Source organism: Perca flavescens, chromosome 3 (assembly GCF_004354835.1).
Source record: "Perca flavescens isolate YP-PL-M2 chromosome 3, PFLA_1.0, whole genome shotgun sequence".
NCBI lineage: Eukaryota > Metazoa > Chordata > Actinopteri > Perciformes > Percidae > Perca > Perca flavescens.
In genome coordinates this window covers 34,684,382-34,706,767 of record NC_041333.1, presented here as the reverse complement: position 1 = coordinate 34,706,767, position 22,386 = coordinate 34,684,382, and the positions used below count along the sequence as shown (strand labels likewise).

General features: G+C 41.0%; 1 protein-coding gene across 4 annotated transcripts in view; it reads right to left on the bottom strand.

Moving 5' to 3' along the window:
* Nucleotides 1–22,386, bottom strand: part of slc8a2b (solute carrier family 8 member 2b) — a 195,239-nt gene that overhangs the window by 25,674 nt on the left and 147,179 nt on the right. For all 4 annotated transcript variants that reach the window (XM_028569661.1, XM_028569687.1, XM_028569678.1 and 1 more), the window contains 8 exons: nt 19,169–19,679; nt 16,409–16,546; nt 15,864–16,091; nt 13,986–14,354; nt 11,449–11,574; nt 9,655–9,850; nt 9,205–9,335; nt 2,736–3,109 (listed from right to left, as the gene is read on the bottom strand). In XM_028569661.1, coding sequence (XP_028425462.1) covers nt 2,736–3,109; nt 9,205–9,335; nt 9,655–9,850; nt 11,449–11,574; nt 13,986–14,354; nt 15,864–16,091; nt 16,409–16,546; nt 19,169–19,558 — 1,952 coding nt within the window. In that variant the 5' untranslated portion in view covers nt 19,559–19,679. The remainder of the gene's footprint in view (nt 1–2,735; nt 3,110–9,204; nt 9,336–9,654; nt 9,851–11,448; nt 11,575–13,985; nt 14,355–15,863; nt 16,092–16,408; nt 16,547–19,168; nt 19,680–22,386) is intronic.

Below are 22,386 nucleotides of genomic sequence, written 5' to 3'. Positions count from 1 at the left end.
GAAGCTGTAGGGGGCGCTCTATAGAGAAACCTGCGAGCAAAAAGCGAAGAAATGGCCAAAACTGCATAGCGCCCCTTTAAATACACAAACATGAGACATGATGACATGACATGGAATAAAAGGATCTTCAAAGAGAGTCTGCATTCTCAGAAACTTTACCGGAAGAATCAAAGTTACAGAAGACAAGATCAGGTGGGATAGCTTCATGAGGGCCATGGCACCGACACTGAGGGGAAAAGAAGTGAACGATTAAAAGAAAAAAATGAGTCAGAGGGATGATAGCTATAGGTATTGAAGGAGAGGATGTGAAGTGAAGATGAAGTGATGATGACAAGACCTGTTAGTCTCTCTGAGGACCAGCGGACCGAAATGGGATCCTGCTCACAGAGAATGAAGACAAACCACACTGACAGCAGACAGAGAGACAAAATTAAAGATGGAGAATAGGGTTAAAATAGACAGGGGAAGGGGAAAAAGGGATGAAGAAGAGGAGGCGAAAGATGAAGAAGGGAGGGAGACAACGGAGCGATGTAAGGGTAGAGAGAAAGAAACAGGCGGAAACAGGGGGAGAGGAGACCCACGGCAAGGGAAAACTGAAAATCAGCAAAGCAAGAAATGGATGGACAGAAAGTGAAAGAAAGTGAAAAAAAGAGAGAGACGGAGAGATGTAGTCAATCTGTCACCTTGACGGGAGGGCAATGTGTCGTAAAAATAACGGTGATGGTGGAGGGAGATGATTAAATGAGGTGAGGATGAGCGGACAGAAGGATAAGTAACAGCAATAAGGACACTGCTGAAAGCTATAAACTGTACTGACACTGACATGAAAATTAATTCTATTTAATTGACAAAACTCCTCAAAGCGTCACAGCCAAGAGACCAGACCGGCATTGCGTCATCTAGCGTCAATCACCGAGGCCCCACCCAAATTATAGATGTGGTCTAGATCGGTAAAGTGTCCCGAGATAACTTCTGTTATGATTTGACACTATAAATGAAATTGAATTGAAAACAGGAAAGCCAAGCATCCTGGTCAAGACAAATCCAGCATCCAAGCAAAACAAGGTGGACTTGTGGAGCAACAAAAAAAAAAACACAAACAAGGCCCCTGGTTTCAGGGACGGATTCAAGGACGGAGACAGATGTGAGCCAATTTCTATGTATTTCTATGATTCCACATGACAAGCTGTGGCCAAGAGGAGCCCAAACTGCTCTCCTAATAGAGCTGACTGAACTCTGAGCAGAGGGAGCCTCGTCACAAGACACGGATAGGCAAATGTATGTGGCCACAGAAGCATGAAGGACTGTGGAACTGCAGTCAGAGCGATTTTCACAGTCAAAGTTGGATCCGTAGGCTTGTAAGTGCATCAGTGATCAAGCAGTAAGGGGCGGAGAAGGCAGAAAGAGGAAGCTGTTGGCTGTAGATGAGGAAAAACAGACGACAACACTGTCAGTCCAGCAGCAGAAATGTTCCAGTATTTTTGGTTTGAGGGCGACACAGAGCCAAGGTGGTTTTCCATCGTCAAACGTGAGATCCATCCACTCAACCATCACTCATCCCCAGGCCTACCTCACCTAATCCAGGTCTCTGTCAGTCAATGAACCTGCCAGTTCACATCAGCCGAGAGCTGCTGGAATCAATAACAGATCAAATTTCTGCATGTGCTGCACAAACGTAAAACCAAAGAAACACAACAGTTTCTCAACTATTTTTATATATATAGGAAACACACCATGATAAAGATTAACAATAATATACTTTATTAACCAAATTAAAGGATTACTAAGGTATGGGATGTGGTTGCCAGTATAGTCAGTGGTGTTAAGTGTGCCTGAGTGATGGATGTGTGTGTGTGTGTGTTGTGTGTGTGTGTGAGTGTAAAGTGCAGACAGAGAATACAGAAGCAACATAACCAAACCAAACCATTGAATAAGGAGAGCTGGAACAGCAGCAATCGGCAGGCAGGCAGAGAGAGAAATCTGCGAGATTTCTGTATTATTTTGTGGCCAGAAAAAAGCTGGATTGATTTTCAGGAAGTAATTGATTAAAACTCCATTAATAGCTTTTTTTGGTGGGGGGCAGAAGAACTTCACAACATCCTAAAAAACACGGACTAACACATTTACATGGTTGTTATGCCTGATGTGTTGGCAAACAGACGAAATGTAACCCAGGGGTGTCAAACATATGGCCCATGGACGAGAATCAGCCCAATAGGGTCCAATAAGGCCCACTGGATGAATTTGCAAAGTGTGAAAATTGCAGAGAAGTAATTCATTCCAAATTTATGTCCATACTTTAATGTCCATACTTTAATATCAGAGAATATCCAAGTTATTTTTCTGTAAATTTACGACTTTAATCTTACAAATTCTGAATTTTTTTTCTCCGAATATTACCCCTCTCTCCCGGGTCCGTAACATTATTATTTTTTTCCAACAATGACCTGAGAATGCTGACATAGCAGAAGCAACTCGCATTTGCCAATATCACGCTGACAAGAAACTCTGTAGCAAATTAAGTTTCTGATCTTTCTGGAGTGGTTTACAGGTCCGGTCCACTTGAGATCAAAGACTGTCAACATAATTTTGAGCAAGGCAGTGAACGTCCCACACAGTTTGCTTTGTGACCAGCAACAGAAGATGGATGTTGTGCAGACCTCTCCGGGATGCAAATGTATAAGAATGTAAAAACATTTTTGGATACATGAAGTGTAATGATTAGTTTGACTCACGTGGTCTGATCGTTGGTGAACTCCAGCTCTCCTCTAGCCTCTTCGTAGTCCTCCCCGGCCTTGGCGGTGCCTGACTCGGTGTAGTACGGCAGGATGACGGTGCCGCGGGCACCTGAGTTGCGCACCACCGTCACCTCCATTGTGCCCACGCTCTCGCTCACCCGCACCATGCGCTCGCTGAACGTGAAGATGCCAGCGTGGTCGTCATCCAGGATGGTCACCATAGCTACCAGGGGCTCAACCAAGCGAGCTTTGGGGGCAGAACCCACTTCGTCGCTCTCGAACATGCCTTCTGCGTCGCCAATGCGCAAATTCAGCAGGCGCACAAAGAAGTGCTCGTCCTCTTCGAATATGTCGTCGTCGATTATACCGACCTGGAGACGCAGAGAGACAGAAGCGCGGTATCTTTAGGCATGAATGATCAGAAAACTGTACTTTCACACCTAAAAAGAGAGGGGGTGGTAGAGTCCAAGTGGTACTGGCGTTTTCAACAACACCTGCTGTAAAGTTGCTTAAAGGTCCCATGGCATGAACATTTCACTTTATGAGGTTTTTTAACATTAATATGAGTTCCCCCAGCCTGCCTATGGTCCCCCAGTGGCTAGAAATGGTGATAGGTGTAAACTGAGCCCCGGGTATCCTGCTCTGCCTTTGAGAAAATGAAAGCTCAGATGGGCCGATCTGGAATCTTCCCTTTATGATGTCATAAGGGGAAAGGTTACCTCTCCTTTCTCTGCTTTGCCCATGGCAAGCTGGTCAAGATCACACCCCCACCCTCCACCTTGCCCCCCCTCTCTCCTCCTCAATAGCTAAAGACACAGAAATGGCACATCCTAAGGAAAGCTCATTGTGGGACTGGCTCTAGTGGCTGTAATTCTGCCAAGTGGCTCTGCACCAAGGCTGAATTTCGGGAAAGAGACTTCAGATACAGTATTAGGGGACCACTAAGGTCTATATAAAAGAGACTTCAGATACAGTATTAGGGGACCACTAAGGTCTATATAAAAGAGACTTCAGATACAGTATTAGGGGACCACTAAGGTCTATATAAAAGAGACTTCAGATACAGTATTAGGGAACCACTAAGGTCTATATAAAAGAAACTTCAGATACAGTATTAGGGGACCACTAAGGTCTATATAAAAGAGACTTCAGATACAGTATTAGGGGACCACTAAGGCCTATATAAAAGAGACTTCAGATACAGTATTAGGGGACCACTAAGGTCTATATAAAAGAGACTTCAGATACAGTATTAGGGGACCACTAAGGTCTATATAAAAGAGACTTCAGATACAGTATTAGGGGACCACTAAGGTCTATATAAAAGAGACTTCAGATACAGTATTAGTGGACCACTAGGGTCTATATAAAACAGACTTCAGATACAGTATTAGAGGACCACTAAGGTCTATATAAAAGAGACTTCAGATACAGTATTAAGGGACCACTAAGGTCTATATAAAAGAGACTTCAGATACAGTATTAGAGGACCACTAAGGTCTATATAAAAGAGACTTCAGATACAGTATTAGGGGACCACTAAGGTCTATATAAAAGAGACTTCAGATACAGTATTAGTGGACCACTAGGGTCTATATAAAAGAGACTTCAGATACAGTATTAGAGGACCACTAGGGTCTATATAAAAAAGACTTCAGATACAGTATTAGAGGACCACTAAGGTCTATATAAAAGAGACTTCAGATACAGTATTAGAGGACCACTAAGGTCTATATAAAAGAGACTTCAGATACAGTATTAGGGGACCACTAAGGTCTATATAAAAGAGACTTCAGATACAGTATTAGGGGACCACTAAGGTCTATATAAAAGAGACTTCAGATACAGTATTAGAGGACCACTAAGGTCTATATAAAAGAAACTTCAGATACAGTATTAGGGGACCACTAAGGTCTATATAAAAGAGACTTCAGATACAGTATTAGGGGACCACTAAGGCCTATATAAAAGAGACTTCAGATACAGTATTAGGGGACCACTAAGGTCTATATAAAAGAGACTTCAGATACAGTATTAGGGGACCACTAAGGTCTATATAAAAGAGACTTCAGATACAGTATTAGGGGACCACTAAGGTCTATATAAAAGAGACTTCAGATACAGTATTAGTGGACCACTAAGGTCTATATAAAAGAGACTTCAGATACAGTATTAGGGGACCACTAAGGTCTATATAAAAGAGACTTCAGATACAGTATTAGTGGACCACTAGGGTCTATATAAAACAGACTTCAGATACAGTATTAGAGGACCACTAAGGTCTATATAAAAGAGACTTCAGATACAGTATTAAGGGACCACTAAGGTCTATATAAAAGAGACTTCAGATACAGTATTAGAGGACCACTAAGGTCTATATAAAAGAGACTTCAGATACAGTATTAGGGGACCACTAAGGTCTATATAAAAGAGACTTCAGATACAGTATTAGTGGACCACTAGGGTCTATATAAAAGAGACTTCAGATACAGTATTAGAGGACCACTAGGGTCTATATAAAAAAGACTTCAGATACAGTATTAGAGGACCACTAAGGTCTATATAAAAGAGACTTCAGATACAGTATTAGAGGACCACTAAGGTCTATATAAAAGAGACTTCAGATACAGTATTAGGGGACCACTAAGGTCTATATAAAAGAGACTTCAGATACAGTATTAGGGGACCACTAAGGTCTATATATTAGAGATACTTCAGATACAGTATCAGGGGACCACTGAGGCCTATATAAAAGCATCCAAAAAGCAGCATGTCATAGGACCTTTAAATGTTTATAACAGTTTTATACACAAGAAATGAAACAGGATGAGGCACCAGATGAGTAGCGGAGAGTCCAGTATACTTTCTATATCAGAAGTATTATTGTGCTTATACTGGCGAAAAAGAAGCGTTGTTTAAATGATTCACATCTGTTTGTAGTCAGTTTAACCCATGATTACACGTGTTTTGTAGATGGTAGAGGAAACTTTACCAAGCAGCAACTATAGATAGTACAACTTATATGGATAACTGCAATTTAGCGTGCGTTTTGAGATGGCAAACATGCACAATACACAATTTATTATGAAGAATCTGTTTAGTCAAGAAACCGATCTCTGGAGGTGGAATTTCACAGGAGCTGATATTAAATGTTTTCTCATTAAGAAGTTACCAGAAAAAAAGATCCCAGACTTGCGCGATTATTATTTGAACTGCGGTTTAATTTTATCAATTTAAAGTGTATTGACATCAATCCTGGTCTGGAGGCTTGTGCTGAATATTGAGCGGAGGCAGGGCTGAGAGCATCTCCCTCAGCAACAGAGGCTCCAGTTACATCTCTCTTCTATATGAGACTGTTACAATCCAATCACGCCGCTGCGCATTAACGAACAGGTGGAGAAACTCCCAAATAGGATTAGGTTGGCACTGTAATCTAATGAGCCAGACCACGTCCTGCCATGGGTTCCGACTTCAATGCAACATGGGGCAGTGGTGGCCTTTAGGTTAGAGAAGCGAGCTAGGGACTGTGGATTCAATCCCCCGGACCGTCAGGATAAATCTGGGTGGGGAAAGTGAAAAGCAGCGATTGCTCCTCCCTCATCACCACCACTAATGTGTCCTTGAACAAGGCCCTTAAGCCAACTGCCCCAGTGGAGCTGCCCAGTGACCAACAGATCAGACTGTGGATGTACTGGGCAGCTTCCAGGTGTGAATGCGATCAGGATGTTGCTGAAAAAGAGAGCCTTGCTCTCACTGAAAATTCCCTAAACAAATAAAAGAAGAAAAAAACATGAAGAGATGAAGAAGGCAAAAATGATCTGATTCTTTTTTGCAAGATGATAAACGTTTCCTTTCTTATATAACACACTGTCATTGTATTGCTTCTTTTGTAAAATATTTTATTCTATAGATTTCTGTTCTATTTATTTCTATTTCTCAACGGCTCTCTGAAGCTAGGCACAAAATAACTTAACTACACCTTGGACTGGGCACTCTGACAGAGAACTGTGAAATAAGAAAGACTGTACATTGGTCATATGATCAGTGTCATAATAGACATTCACACACAGATGAACAATCTGCCATTTGCATCAATATTTTTAGACTTGAATAAGTGGCAGCACTGTTATAATCTTGCTGCACTTCCATCTCATCACTGAGTTGCAAATCCGATTCATTCTGCAACTCGAAGAAGACATGTATAAAAATTGTGACTCTTTGTTACAACAGAGTACTGATAACAAGGCCTTTGATTGGCTCTGCCAACCCAATATCTTTTGTTTAATTAGCAGAGAACAGAGTCACACAGTGGAACTGACTGAGACATTCAAGTTTAATTGGTTTCCCTGCTGCTCATTTCTGGCACCGTGATCGATGAAATCCACCGGTATGCTGTGGAAATAGATGACATTGACCTTTGTAATGTACTCACTAAGCTTTTCTCCATCCATTCACTCATGGTAGATGAGCCAATTTATAGTGTGTGTTGTTTTAATTCCCAGCCCTCTCTGTGCTTCTTTTATGTAACTCCTCAGGCTCTTGCATCACTCTCCTCTCACCCAGCTCTCGCATTTCTTATCAGAGGGGAGATTACCCATCTTACTGCGTATTTACCTTGTGCAATCATACTATATGTTTTTCATTCACACAGCATAGTGCGCTTTTAAAAAGGTACATTGTAGGTTTATTAAATTCAGATTGCAGAAAAAACTGGGATTGGGAGCTTCTGTGATAAAAGACAGTGAACCTCGAAGCAGGAAATTGATGACACAATGGTAAATGAGTTGAATATATATATAGCGCTTTTCTAGTCTTACCGACCAGTCAAAGTGCTTTACAACACAAGCCAACGTTCACCCATTCACACACACATTCATACACTGACGGCAGAGTTGCTCATTAGGAATGAGGGATACACACAGTTCGGTATCTTGCCCAACAACACTTCAACATGTAAACTGCAGGGGCCAGGTTAGTAGATATTTAAAACTCTAACTTGGTAAATACCAACATACAAGTAAAACAGGCTAAAATGCATATACTTTACACAGACAGATACATAATTTAGATAAATAAAGCTCAATTAAAAACCAGACTAAAAAAGTAGGTCTTGAGTTGCTTTTAAAAGTATCAACATTCTTTGCTGCCCCTCAGTTCCTCAGGAAAGCTGTTCCAGAGGCGTGGGCCATGGTAAGAAAAGGATGTCTAATTTTTTGTTTTGACTTTAGGGATATTTAAAAGAGCACTAACAGAAGCTGCAGATATGATCATGCCTCAAAAAGCAAATCTGATAAATAGATAGGACCAAGACCATGAAAAGCTTTATGAACCAATATAAGGACCTTAAGAATCAATTCTGAAGCAAACAGGTAGTGAGTGCAGAGACTTCAAAGTTGGTGTAATGTGTGCTCTCTTTATGGTCCGGGGCAACACATCTGCAGCTGAGCTTTGCAGTATTTTAATTGAGCTATATTCTTTTTAAGGAGACCATAAAGTAAAGCATTACAAAACTTAATCCTGTCTTAATTAATATCTCTGTATAACGTTTGCACTCTGGCGATGTTCTTAAGATGATAAAATGCATTCTTAGTTATGTTTCTAATGTGAGATTTAAAACTAAGGTCAGAATCAAAGATAACTCCTCAGTTTTTAACTTGTTGACAGGGTGTAATGCTGGTGTTTTCAGTATTTTATTGAGTTAGTCTCTTTGAGCTTCAGTTTTGTCCTGGTTGAGCTGTAATATGTAATATCTAAAATGCAGTTTAAAAGGGCATCTGTTGGCCCTGAGTCATCAGGTGACACGACAATGCATTTTATTTCTTTATTTTACCTTTATTTTTTCAGGCAAGTCATTAAGAGCAGGTTCTTATTTACATTGGTGGCCTGTCTACAATGGCGGCTTGACAGTAAAGCTGTGTATCATCAACATAACTATGGAAATTTATGCCGTGCCTCCTGATGCATTTTCAAGTGGCAGCAGGTAAAGGTTAAAAAGCGTAGGACCTAAAACTAAACCCTGAGGAACACCACAAATAACTTTATAGATTGTAGATGAACATTCATTCATGCTTACAAAAAACTTTATGAATAAAGTCAATGATCTGCGTTGTAAACATTGAATTGCTTTTCAGGTAATTTACTACCTTAAATTTACCCTCTGTGTAAAAGTGTAAATAAAGTTACCTTGGGGTAATGTTTACATAAAGGATCTGGGGCAGGCAGTGAAATTTGGGCACAACGATAAACACAACAGCTCTCACCAAGTATAATTCAGTTCCCTTCATTCGTACCAAAGAGCTGTTGAAAATAGTTGGATTGTTTGCGAAAGTAACATCACTATGTCAGAGCACATCAACCATGTCTGAAAGCAGTCTAATAAGCCAATGACGTCTTTTAGGTGGTTTTAGTGCCCAGTGTTTAAATTCTTCTCTCCATCAAATCTCTCCTCACTCTGCCTTTGACTTACCTTAATGTCTCTGCGAGTGTCTCCAGGTTTGAACACCAGTGTTCCTTCACAGTACTCGTAATCCGACCCAGCGTTGGCTGAACCGTCCTCTGTCCTGTAGTCCACGTAGAAGGTGTTCTCTCCCAGACCCCCTTAACGGCAGGAATAAAACAGATAACAATTTAAATGTATCTGACAGTGTATGAAAACTTAAATAAGATGTACCTTTTACGGTTCAGTTATATGAAGAGGTTGCTCTGCATAGGGACAATTAAGAAACCCTGTTAGATTTTTACATCCTGACAAATCTCTGCTCTGATCTAAAGTAAATGGGTGGAAGTCCTGAGAGGCAAGTGAACTTAACCTTAAACTAATCAAAGATGGGTAAAAAAAAAATGTAGTAGCATTCAATTGAAGTGTAGAAACTAACTGAATTATGTGAAATCAATATTAGCTTAATTATTTCACTACCTTGGCAGACTACAGCCAGTGTCACAAAGCCACAGTTCTCCATGCACTGACTGTGGGCACTTTCAAATGAGATGCGGCTGCATATCCCCAGGTCTTCATCTTCTGGTGCTTCCTCGTCGGTTACGGCTGTGCGGCGAGCGTTGTCGGCTGCATGCTTCTTCAGGACGTTTCCAGCTCCAATCATCATACGAGTCGCCTTGATGGAGATAGACAGGAGGAGGTCTTAAAAGAAACTTTTCACTCTTTAAAATGTATAAATCAAGAAAAGGACAGGAATTTCTTAAATGTAACGTGTCAACAGTTGTGAAAGAAGTATTCAGATCATTTAATTCAGTACAAGTCCTAATACCACAATGTAAAAGTTTAGTAAAAGTATGCAAGTATAATCAGGGAAATGTACTCAAAGTATTAAAAGTATAATAATTTCCCATACATTATATAATTTGACTATTATTACTCAAGCATTAAGGTAAAAAACAGCATTATATTTTGGTTGGTTGAGTTGAAGCTCTACTAATGATTATTTTCATTATGAATTTATCTGCTGATTATTTTTTTCCATGAATCGATTGATTGATTGTTAGTTTGGTTTGTAAAAATATTGAAAATAGCGAGAAATTGCATCATAATTAGCCTAACCCAAAGTGACACCTTCTCAATTTTTTTTTTCTCCAACCAACAGTCCAAACCTCACCGTTATTACTAATACATTAACATTATTAACATTATTAAAAGGAAAAGCAGTCTGAAACCATGAAATGTTTTACATGAAAAATGACTTCAACCATCAAAACCGTTGCAGCCGATCAACTAATTGATTTATTGACTTATTGTTTCTGGTGTACTTGTATAAACTGTTGAGTTGTTCAATTTATAACAAAACATGATTTATAAGCTTTGTTTCTCTCTTAACTTCTTCTTAAGCTGTCAGATAGATGTCGTGAAGTAAAAAGCCCAATATTTCCATTGAGATGTAGTGGAGTAGAAGTAAAAAGTTGCATGAATAGAAAATTAAATTCAGTGTTAGAAGTCCTTGAACTACTTTATGTGCTATTGTCTGGAAAACCTTGTGTGTTTACAGCAGGGACTACCGTATTTTCCGGACTATAAGTCGCACTTTTTTTCCTACTTTGGCTGGTCCTGCGACCTATAGTCAGGTGCGACTTATATATCAAAATATATATAATTTAACATGTTTTTACATGTTAATTCATACTGAAAACATTGCCTACAGCCGCGAGAGGGCGAGACAACTGAGAAAGAAAAGAGATAACAAACTGCAGGTAGTAAAATATGCAGCCGAAAACGGTAATCGGGCAGCAGAAAGAGAGTTTGAAATGAGGGAGAAACTTATGAGGGAGACTGGCGAAAAGGTGACTCTTACTGCAATGAAGAAAACAAAGAAAGCTAAGACGGCCAGAGCTGGAGGAAGGAGTCTGGAGGGGCTCGTTCACGGTGCAGCTTCGTCTCCACGCCTTTTTAATACCTCCATGCTCCACGCCCTGATAGCTAGTTGTTCTGTGTACTATTGTATAGTTCAATAACTGTTAATGTGTTACGTTAACATACCGGACACCTACCGTATTCAGCGTATTGTTCTGTGTGCTATTGTGTAGTTGAAAAACTCTTGTATTTATAATCTAAATAAATGCGACTTATAGTCCGGTGCGACTTATATATGTTTTTTTCTCTTCATGACGCATTTTTTGACTGATGCGACTTATACTTCAGAGCGACTTATAGTCCGAAAAATACGGTATTTATGAATACCGCGTGCGTGTGTGTGTGTGTTACCTGTATGCGGTAGAAGGCTCTGCTTTTCTGTTGGTGCAGCAGTGCGTAGTAGTTGGCCAGCTCCACCAGCTGGTCCAGCTCTTTGTCGGGATATTTCTGTTTCAGCTCCTTTATGATACGAATCACCTGGAGGAGAGACGAGAGGACACACTCATGATAAAAAAATATCTAAAAGGCCCACACCAACAGCATGCACGGATGTTCATGTTCAAACACTGACTGTAGAACTTTCCGTCTCCGTAGCTGGGAGAAAGATTGGAGGAATGTATATTTTAGCTTGCAGCTCAACAACAACTTCCTACAATGATTGAACTTTTAAAGGGCACTTCCTATTAGCTAATTACCTCTAATCATTTTCATGTTTTAACCCCTGTTGAACGATGGCTTGGTTTTATGTGTGGGTTAAAAACAAAATCCTGTAACTTTATAAACTGTTGAATGCATTCCCAAAACTTTACGATGCAGACTGCCAACTGGATAAAAGACAGAACATTTCTGCTGCCCCACAAAAAGGTTTAGGCCAAGGTTGAACTGCATTAAAAAAACTCAAAGGCTGAGCTGAGTCAGAAAATATAAGTTCAGATATTTTGCAGATGGTCAATCAATAAAAAACAGAAAGTTTTTGCTTTAGAAAGGGTATTTTGTTCATGACTCTCCCTATCTCTAAAAACGACACTCTGTGTCTGGTTTCTCCTGGACTTCTCTGAACCTCATTATCGTATTTTCGCTTTGTCTGTCGAACCTCCCACATGTTCCTCTCTCTCTGTCATTATCTCACAAACCCTTCTTATATTCTCTCCTTCTCCTTAATGGGGAAACAACTTTATTTTCAGCAGGCTATTAACAGGTTTAAATGTGGATACCGTAATCTACCTTCACTCTGCATGCTTTAGATGGTTAAGTGTTTTCTGTGTAAATCTATCAAGTAAAGAGGAACAAAGTTTACATAAAAATTGGGATCACAAAAAACAAGAACAACATGCATCACTTCAGGAAATGTAAACTGGAGCCATTCATCGCAATTTATTAGCTACTTTTACTGACTCCTGCGGGGAAATTATCCATTATTTTGCACACCAATCATGTCATAATCACAACAGAGATTGTGTTTTTTATGTTTACAGCATTTTTCACCAACAAAAAACCTGAAATGCGATTAGAGACTGATTACAGAGCGCAAACTGCAGTAATAACAGCGTCTCTGAATGAGTTTTAAAGCTCATGTGTGAATACAAACTTTCTTTGCTGTCTTTGTGATTTCCCCCTCTGTTAGGGTGAACAGTTTACCCTCATGAGCAGTCCCTTTTTTCTTTTTGGCTGGCTAGTAGTGGGCGGGGCTTAACAGTCAACCCGGTGGCGCAGGTGTGATAGGGCTGCTGGGTAGCAGCGTCCTGTTTAGAGATTTTGGCGCTAAACAACCTTGAGAGTGAGCGACTCGACACCGGAGAAATTTTCGAATTTAGAGAAATGTTTGACTTTGGCCTGTAGAACTGAAGCTCTAGGTCGGAGCTAGCCATTGTTGCTGACGGAGGTAAGGCCACACACAACCCACTGCCAGCCAGCCTTCTCTTTACAACGCACACTTTATGTTACTTAACTTACCCTAGACACGCTAAGACCCGAACAGTGTCATTCTCGTTAAATCCTCTCTTTAAAGGATCTGATGTTGAAATAATGTTCTGCACAAACCAGTGGTGTCTTACAGCATTTACCAGTTGTTAATGTGAAGTAGGAAAAGACCAAACACACCATTGTGGAAGAGAGCGCAATTATGACACTGCACTGCAAAATATTTGTATTATATTTTCTTAATGGCATCCCTGTGGATGGGACCGATGGCTCGGCGAGGGCGTTGTGAATGTGGGCTTGCATGCCCACATTCCTGCTAGATTACTCTGGAACACCGCTGTGTTTCTACCATTACATATTACATACAGTACAGGCCAAAAGTTTGGACACACCTTCTCATTCAATGAGTTTCCTTTTTATTTTCATGACTATTTACATTGTAGATTCTCACTGAAGGCATCAAAACTATGAATGAACACATATGGAATTATGTACTTCACAAAAAAGTGTGAAATAACTGAAAACATGTCTTATATTTTAGATTCCTCAAAGTAGCCACCCTTTGCTTTTTTGATAACTCTGCAAACCCTTGGTGTTCTCTCAATGAGCTTCGTGAGGTAGTCACCTGAAATGGTTTTACCTTTACCTTCAGGTGTGCCTTGTCAGGGTTAATTAGTGGAATTATTTCCCTTATTAATAAAAAAGCAAAGGGTGGCTACTTTGAAGAATCTAAAATATAAGACATGTTTTCAGTTATTTCACACTTTTTTGTTAAGTAAATAATTCCATATGTGTTCATTCATAGTTTTGATGCCTTCAGTGAGAATCTACAATGTAAATAGTCATGAAAATAAAAGGAAACTCATTTGAATGAGAAGGTGTGTCCAAACTTTTGGCCTGTACGGTATCTTACAGTTGCATATCTATGTAACAGATTTCTAAAATTTGTTATAATTTCTGTCTCTCACCTCTTTGCGGCTCTCGTCCAGTTCCCTGCTGCTCTCCACGTTGACCATGGCGCTGTTGGAGTTGGGCAGGTTGGCCCCCGCACCGATGTTGTTGGATGCAGCGCCCGCTGTGCCGTCCTGAGTTACGCCCCCACAGTTCTCGGCGGGAAGCACGGTGCCCCCTCGTGTTGGGAACTTGCCGTCTATGATCATCTCCATGCCGCCCTTGTTAGGTGTCAAGTCTCCCTCAGTCTCCACGACGATGCCGTGGCGCTTGTCGGCGCGGTAGCGCTTGCCCATGTACTTGTAAAAGAGTAGGCGGCGGTCGGCGATCCAAGCCAGGATGACACACACAGGGAAGTACAGCAGGGTCACCATAGCCTCCCATACCTGAAACACACACACACACACACACACACACACACACACACACACACACACACACACACACACACACACACACACACACACACACACACACAGTGAGTGGTTTAGTTCTGGCACAAACTGAGACACATTATTAAATATTAAAATACAGTCTCCCAAACACATACAGCAGCACAGATAAGATTAAGTTCCTTTTCGAGCTAAATTTACATTTCAGCAGTGGTGAAAAGTATTCATATCATTAAAGCTTCCTTGCGTTACTTTTTAATAAATATACATACTTAATACTTAAATATTTAGCTTAAGAAGGAGGAGAACTTTCTCAGCACATAAAGACCCACACAAACATTCAACCAACACTGACCCATCTGGAGATACATGGTTTTTACTGGACAGGGAGGGGATGGAAAACGCTCATCTGAAAACTATCTAAAGCAGTCAGACAAATGTAGCGGAGTACATGTACAAAGTGGCAGACGGAAATGGAAATACTAAAGTAAAGTATAAGTAGCTCAGGTTTTTGCTTTCTGGTCGGTACAGTACTGGTACTTCTGGTCGGTTCAAGACCCCGCACAGGGCAAGTACGGAGAGAGGACTGGAGCGCCGCGCGGGACTGCTTTTTAATCCCGCTCCCGTGGATTTCTGACCATTCCAGTCCGCTCGCGCGGTGTGTTGGGTCTCGCCCGCACAGCAAACATCAGATTGAGTGTCAACAGATTGACCATTGATTGATTTTGAGTCTACTCCTGTCCCACTGGGACAGACATTATTTGACTGTGTAGTGTTAATTAAAATATGCATACCTGCCGGTGATAAGTAGCTGAATTACATTCTGCAAATTCTGCATTAACAAAGCCTACAGTTATTCTAGTTCAGTAAGGGCAAAGTGACATTGTATTCATTTATTTATTTCACTTTGTTTTTTTTTATTTTAGAACATGTGTTGTTTGCTGTGGTTTGATTTGCTTAGGTTGTTTTATTTTGTTTAGTTTTTTCAGTTTGTTAACGCACGGTTACAGATTAGATTTTATGTTAGTCCCTGTTGATTGGATCCCTCAGGCTGCCGTATGAAAAAGGGGAGAGAGTCCCTGGAAAGAAAGAGCGAGGAAGTAAGAGTGTTAATAAAGCATTTGGCTGGTGTAAAAGACAGCCTGCTCCTGTAAGATTATTGATGGGTGCTGTGGGTCCCCCCGGGATCCTAATCCCAGTGCAGTCCTCTAGTGTGGACCTCCCAACTGCTCGGGGAGACCATCCTGTGAGGCAGCCCCCCTCACTTTGACACCCATTACATACAGACTTTGGTACAACATGCCGGAGGAAATAAGGCTCGCATGATTGGTGGACTCTTTAAAATCACTTCTCAAACCAATTTTTATAAAGGTGCTATATAAATAAAGTTATTATTATTATTATTATTATTATTATTATTATTATTATTATTATTATTATGTATAGGTCCTGCATGTGTCTCCTTGCAGGATTAATAAAGTCCACCTTCTGAGTCCGTCTCACCTCCACGACGCCTGGCGTGATGACAGACAGGATGAGGTAGAGCCAGATGTAGGCGAAGATGCTCCAGAAGGCGGTGATGAAGAACACCCTGAGGTGTTTGATTTTGCGGGTCTGCCCGTTGGGGATCGTCCACACGCAGATCCCGATGATCACAAACATGTTGAAGGCGGCGCTGCCGACGATGGTTCCTGGTCCCAAGTCACCAGCATGGAAGCCGTGACCGCATACCTGTAGAGGTAAGAGTGTGTGTGTGTGTGTGTGTGTGAGGTTTGTAGTAGGAGGGAAGAGACTGAGACTGAGGAAAGGAATCCAAACAAACACTCTTTTATAACAAGGCTCGTTTTGCAAACTGAGCAATTATTTTGTTTTAAAATGTAATGCAAAATTATTGCTCTGCCTTGAAAATGATTAACCAGTCTGATGTGATGACAACATGATATTAAAGTTATACAGGTGCAGCTAAAACATAAACCCCTGTGATAGAAAGACACAATGGTGTGTGTGTGTGTGTGTGTGTGTGTGTGTGTGTGTGTGTGTGTGTGTACCTCTATAACAGACAGCAGTATCTCCGGAGCGCTGGAGCCAAGAGCCATGAGAGTCAGATTGGACACTGTTTCGTTCCAGATTCGAACCGTCGCCACTGATGTTTCCCCGTTAGGCATGGTGATGGTCACCTCCTTCTCCTGTTGGCGCGCACACACACACACACACACACACACACACACACACACACACACACACACACACACAGGTGTTAAAATTCATAGATAGGATACATGGATGGAGAGGGAAACCTATATGAATCCCCATTAAGGGATCTGATCAGGCCTGACTTACAGTAAAGAGACAAAGAAATGATGATGCAAACACATTCACTGGCAGCTTCACTTCCTCAGTGGACATCAAACACTCACTAACCTTGAGCATACCAAGCACTAATGAGTTATTAAACATGCATGCACTGCCTGGAAATGGATTCATACTATAGAGCAAGTCTATTTTGGGATGTTTGTTGCATTGTCAACATGGTTTCTTTCCATTTGCAAGCAATCACATCAACTGCTACTGACTATGAAGACGTTTAAGAGCTGATGGGGCAACATGGCTTATTTAATGCACCATTATCTCTGTAGATGTAAGTCGAGGCAATACCCATGAAAGGGGGAAATATAAGAGGCTGTGAAATAATCGTGTATCTGTGCACATAACGTTTGGGTGCAAAAACTGACTGGTAGAGCAAACACTACATTAACAAAAAGATTCCTGGTATTAAAGTGAAAAGAATGAAGTGTTATGAAGCAGCTTAAGGTGCTTTCATACTAATACTTCCAGTAAATATTGTGTTGATGGCGGGTGCTGAAACTGTAAAAATCTTTGTTTCTGTGTGAATGTGCTGTATAATAGAGAAGAAAAGAATACGACTATTTATAGGCAAGACTATTTTGAAAGTCTTGCCTATATACAGCATTTAAAGGCTTTATGGGTTCTGACAGCGATGCATTTGTCCATTGAAGAATAAGTGCACATACACTCATAGAGATTTGTGTGGCTAATTTGAATCCAAATAACTGGGAAATCTGGGAAGAGTGAATATTAAATAAGCGTGGTACCAATCCGGATTAACACATCCGTCTTTTGACTTTAGCTGGGATCAAACAAGCTATTTGACAACTTTGTGCTTCATTTTTCACAATTGACTAGATCATTTAAATATATATTATTTGAAGAAATATTTAAGAGATTAAAATGAAAAAATATGCATTGTAAATTGCGGCCCTATCTGGATGGATGCAAGTAGGGCTGCTCCCACTTAGTCGATTAGTCGACTAATCGGTTGTTTTGGTCTTAGTCAACTTAGATCAGATTAGTCATGTTTGATGCTTTTTTTCATGCTGAATGACTTATTTCCAAAAAAAACGTATGAGCACATCTCTGGTAAACACAAGAATTAAAGTGGTGCTTTTGCGTGACTCTTTGTGGAGAAACTCAGATTTACAGATCTGTCGATTAAATCAACTAATTGATTAGTCGATACGATTGAATGAGTGTTAGTCGACTAAGAATTTCTTCAATCGAGCACAGCCCTAGATGCAAGCTTTTCATCAAATGAATTAACATCTCAAGTGAAGGACAACATTTAGTCTCCAGGAAAGATGTCACAAGCAGCTAATCTCGTAGTACTCGAGATCGGTCTCGTCTCGGAATCAGCCAAAGTTTTACTCGATCTCGTCTCGGTCTCAGATAAAGAAGACTCTGGATTTTATATCAAGACCGGTAAAGACCACAACTGCCTTTTGATTATTTTATTAAGGCATTTCTCATGATACACTTATGGCAAAAAAAGAGGTGAATGAAGAAGAATCTTCATTTGTTTTCTGTGGGTGCTTTTTTTTAAATTTAGGAAGGTTTTTTGGGGCATTTTAGGCCTTTAGTTGACAAGACAGCTTTAGACAGGTAAGGGGAGAGATAGGGGGTTGGGCAGGGGGGATGACATGCAGCAAAAGGGCTGCAGGTCAGAATCAAACCCTGCCGCGGCTGCGGTAAGGACTGAGCCTTTGTACATGGGACGCGCAACCAGGTGAGCTACCCAGGGGCCCCTCTGTGGGTGGTTCTTTTTTATAGGAATGTGGATCTTTCAGGTCAATTTGAGGAGTGCCTACGGTTAGCATTTTCCACATTTGATCATGTCATGCAGTGTGGCACTGTTCTGGTCTTGGTCTGCACTTGGTCTCGTTACACTCTGGTCGTTGTGATGACTTGGTCTCGGTTTAAATAGTCTTGACAACACTTTTTACAAGCATTTTGTTTTGACAATAAGCTGCAGGTGCACTCCAATAACTCAATCAGTGTAAAACAACTCATAAGCTGCACACATATTATCTGTTCAGGCCCACTTAAGACTGGCAAGCTCCTTCTCCTCCTTTATAGCCCTTTTAAAAACACATCTTTATAAGTGCGCTTTCACAGGGTCTGTGGCCTGAAGATATTTTTTTCTATTTAATCCTATTTGATATGTAATGGCATTCTATTAACCTTTATTCTTTTGACTATTATAATTAGTTTATATTTGTTTATTATACTTATTCTCTTGTTTTGCTCCTTTTTTTAATAATGTAAAACTTTAACATTGTTTTAAATAGTTGTTATCATTATTGGTCTGCCATGTTATTATGGTCTTGTCAAAAGTGCACTATAAATAAAGTTATTATTATTAATTTTATTATTATTGCCACAAAATGGCAATATGCCCGCTACTTCCTGCTAAATTACACCACCCATGTGTTCCTCCGGTCACTCGTTCTCACCTGTGAAGTGATGACCTCTATGGACGCCATGAAGCGGTCTGCGATGATGGACACTCCCAGGAACATGTACATGAGTGACGCAAAGTAGACCACAGCTCTGGCCACCTGTTGGCCGAGCCCGGGCCGGTTGGGCTCCCAGATGGGCAGCAGGATGCCGGGCTTGCACATCGCCACTTCCCCACACTTCTCTTTTTTCTCAGGCGTGGTGCTGTTACCGTAAGACATGGAAGGAGGATAGGAGGAGGGGAACATGGAGGGCGAGACCGCTGGGAACGCGGCATCGCTGCTGGAGTCGATGCGCTGGGACTCCGGCTGGCAGGGAGGCAGTGGGAGGAGGAAGAGGAGGAGGAGGAGGAGGAGGGAGGGGGCGGGACAGGCCAAGACAGACATGGCGGCGGGTGGTCCCCACAAGAGGCGGGAGGAAAAGGTGAGGCAGAGGATGATGGGATTAGGCTGAGGAAGAGGGAGGGGGAGTTGCTGCGTAGAGCTGACGGGGGTGCGACTAGCTCACCTAAAGGGGGGAAGATTCAGATTCACTTTTTAGCCATTTGCAGTGTAACCTGCATTGGAAAAAAATGTGCAAGTAGCTCAAAGTGCAAAGTCAACACATCAGAGGACACAACATAAAAACAGACAAACAAAGCCACATGAAGCCTCAATATTAAAAATGCTCAATATAAAAATGCTGTACAAGGAAATCTATACATACATTTAAAGTGCCTAGTTTAAGATGCTTTGTTCAAAGCAATCACAGCTTGTGGAAAGAAACTGTGTAAATGGCGATCAGTAGAACATTTGGCAGAACGATACCTTCTCCCTGAGGGAAGCATCTCAAAGAAAGCCCCTGCTGGATGGCCTGAGGCATCATTAGCCAGTTGTAGAGCTCGATTCAATAGTCTAGCTTTATATGTGAACTCCAGGAGCGGAAAAGTGCAGCCAATAATTCTGCTGGCTGAGCGAACCACTTTATTCAAAGCCTTCTTCTCTTTTTGAGTGAGATTACCAAACCACACAGTAATACAACTGGTTAGGAAACTCTCAATTACACAATAGTAAAAATTCAATAAAATCTTAGTATTTTGAGTAAACTCTCGAAGCCTACGTAAAAAGAAAAGGCGCTGTCTCGCTTTCTTAGCAATATTAGTTGTATTAGAGCTCCAATTCAAATCATGAGAAAGAGTCACACCCAAAAATTTACATTTCTCAATAATCTGCACATCAGAATCATGAATAGTAATAGGCAACTGAATCCTATTGTGACAAAAATCAATAACAAGTTCACACGTTTTTGAAGTGTTCAAAAGCAAGTTGTTTTCATTACTCCATTGAACAACATTCTCCACCTCCTCACGATAATGAGATTCATCGTTTGAGCTGATCAGCCCAATGATAGTTGTATCATCGGCGTATTTGATTATGACATTATTATCATGAGATGCTGCGAGGTCATGAGTATACAATGTAAACAGCAGGGGGCTCAGAATACACCCCTGCGGGGAACCAGTGCTAACATACAGCTCATCTGAGATACAACCATTGATTTTGACCCTTTGTGGTCGACAAGTCAAAGAATTTAAAATCCATTTACAAATGGCATCATCAAGTCCAAGACATTTCAATTTATGAATGAGCTTTGTTGGGACCACTGAGTTAAAAGCGGAACTGTAGTCTATAAATAGCATTCTAGCATATGATTTATGTGCATCTAGATGCTTATAGACAGAGTTTAAAGCAAAAGAAATGGCGTCCTCAACACTTCTGTTTTTCCTGTATGCAAATTGACACAGGGGTTTGATCTCTGATAAAATCCAACACCAACCGCTCAAAGGTTTTCATCAGGACAGATGTGAGGGCCACTGGCCGATAGTCATTCAGACACGTCACAGGTGTCTTCTTGGGCACTGGAATTATAATTGATCTTTTAAAGCTAGCTGGAACAGTGCACTTCTTCAGTGAAATGTTGAAAAGATCTGTCAGAACAGGAACAAGTTGCTCGGAGCACAGTTTAAGGACACGAGGAGGAATACAATCCGGTCCAGGTGCCTTCCTAAGCTTCGTTCTGGCCAAAACCCTCTGGACATCCTCTTGAATGATGTTAAAACTCTGCTCATTACAAGCAGGAAAAACAACAGGTTCAACATTTCCGATTTCAAAACGACAATAAAACTCATTTAGTTTGTTTGGCAAGGATGGATCAACATTAGTGATAGATCCTCTTTTAGGTTTCCAAGCAGTAGAATTTAACCCTTGCCACATACGTCGTGGGTCCCCCTCCATGAAATGACCCTCTATCTTAGCGCCATAAGCTCGTTTAGCAGCTTTTATGGACCGCTCTAAAGAATATCTGGACAGCTTATAAGCAGCGGCGTTACCAGATTTAAAAGCCACGGCCCGCTGTTGCATTTTCATATTCATATTTATTACCTTTCTTGGAACACAGCCATCAATGCAAAAGTCAATGTACCCAGTCACTGCATCACAATACTCATCCAAGTTTTCTGAATGGAACACAGACCAATCAGTAGCATCAAAGCATCCTTGTAGTTTCACTTCACTCTCCTTCGTCCAGCACTGAACAATACATGACGAAGGATTTGATTGTTTACTCCTCTGTATATATGTAGGAAGAAGTAACACAGAGGAGTGATCGGATTTTCCAAAGGCTGGTCTGAGACTGGATTTATAAGCAGATTTTACATTACTGTAACAGTGATTCAGGAAGTGCGCTCCCCTAGTTGGATGTTTAACATGCTGATAGTAGTTGGGAAAGGCAATTTTAAAATTACATTTGTTAAAATCACCAGCTACTATAGCCACAGCATTAAGAGAGAGAGAGAGAGAGAGAGAGAGAGAGAGAGAGAGAGAGAGAGAGAATGTAAAGAGAAAGACAGATTAGCTTGTAGACTTCATAAATACAGACCAGACAGCCTTTATTTCTCTTTTGTCATAAATACAGCTCGTTTTATTATGTTTTTACAAAGCACGCATGAGCAGAGGTGTCAAAAGTATTCACATTCATTACTCAAGTAGAAGTATGGATACGGGGCGACCTCTAGCTCACCCAGTAAGGGCGTGCGCCCCATGTAGGCTGAGGCCTCTGCAGCGGCCCGGGTTCAAATCCAACCTGCGGCCCTTTGCTGTGTGTCATCCCCCATCTCTCTCCCACCTTTCCTGTCTATCCACTGTCACTATCAAATAAAGGGAAAAAGCCCCAAAAA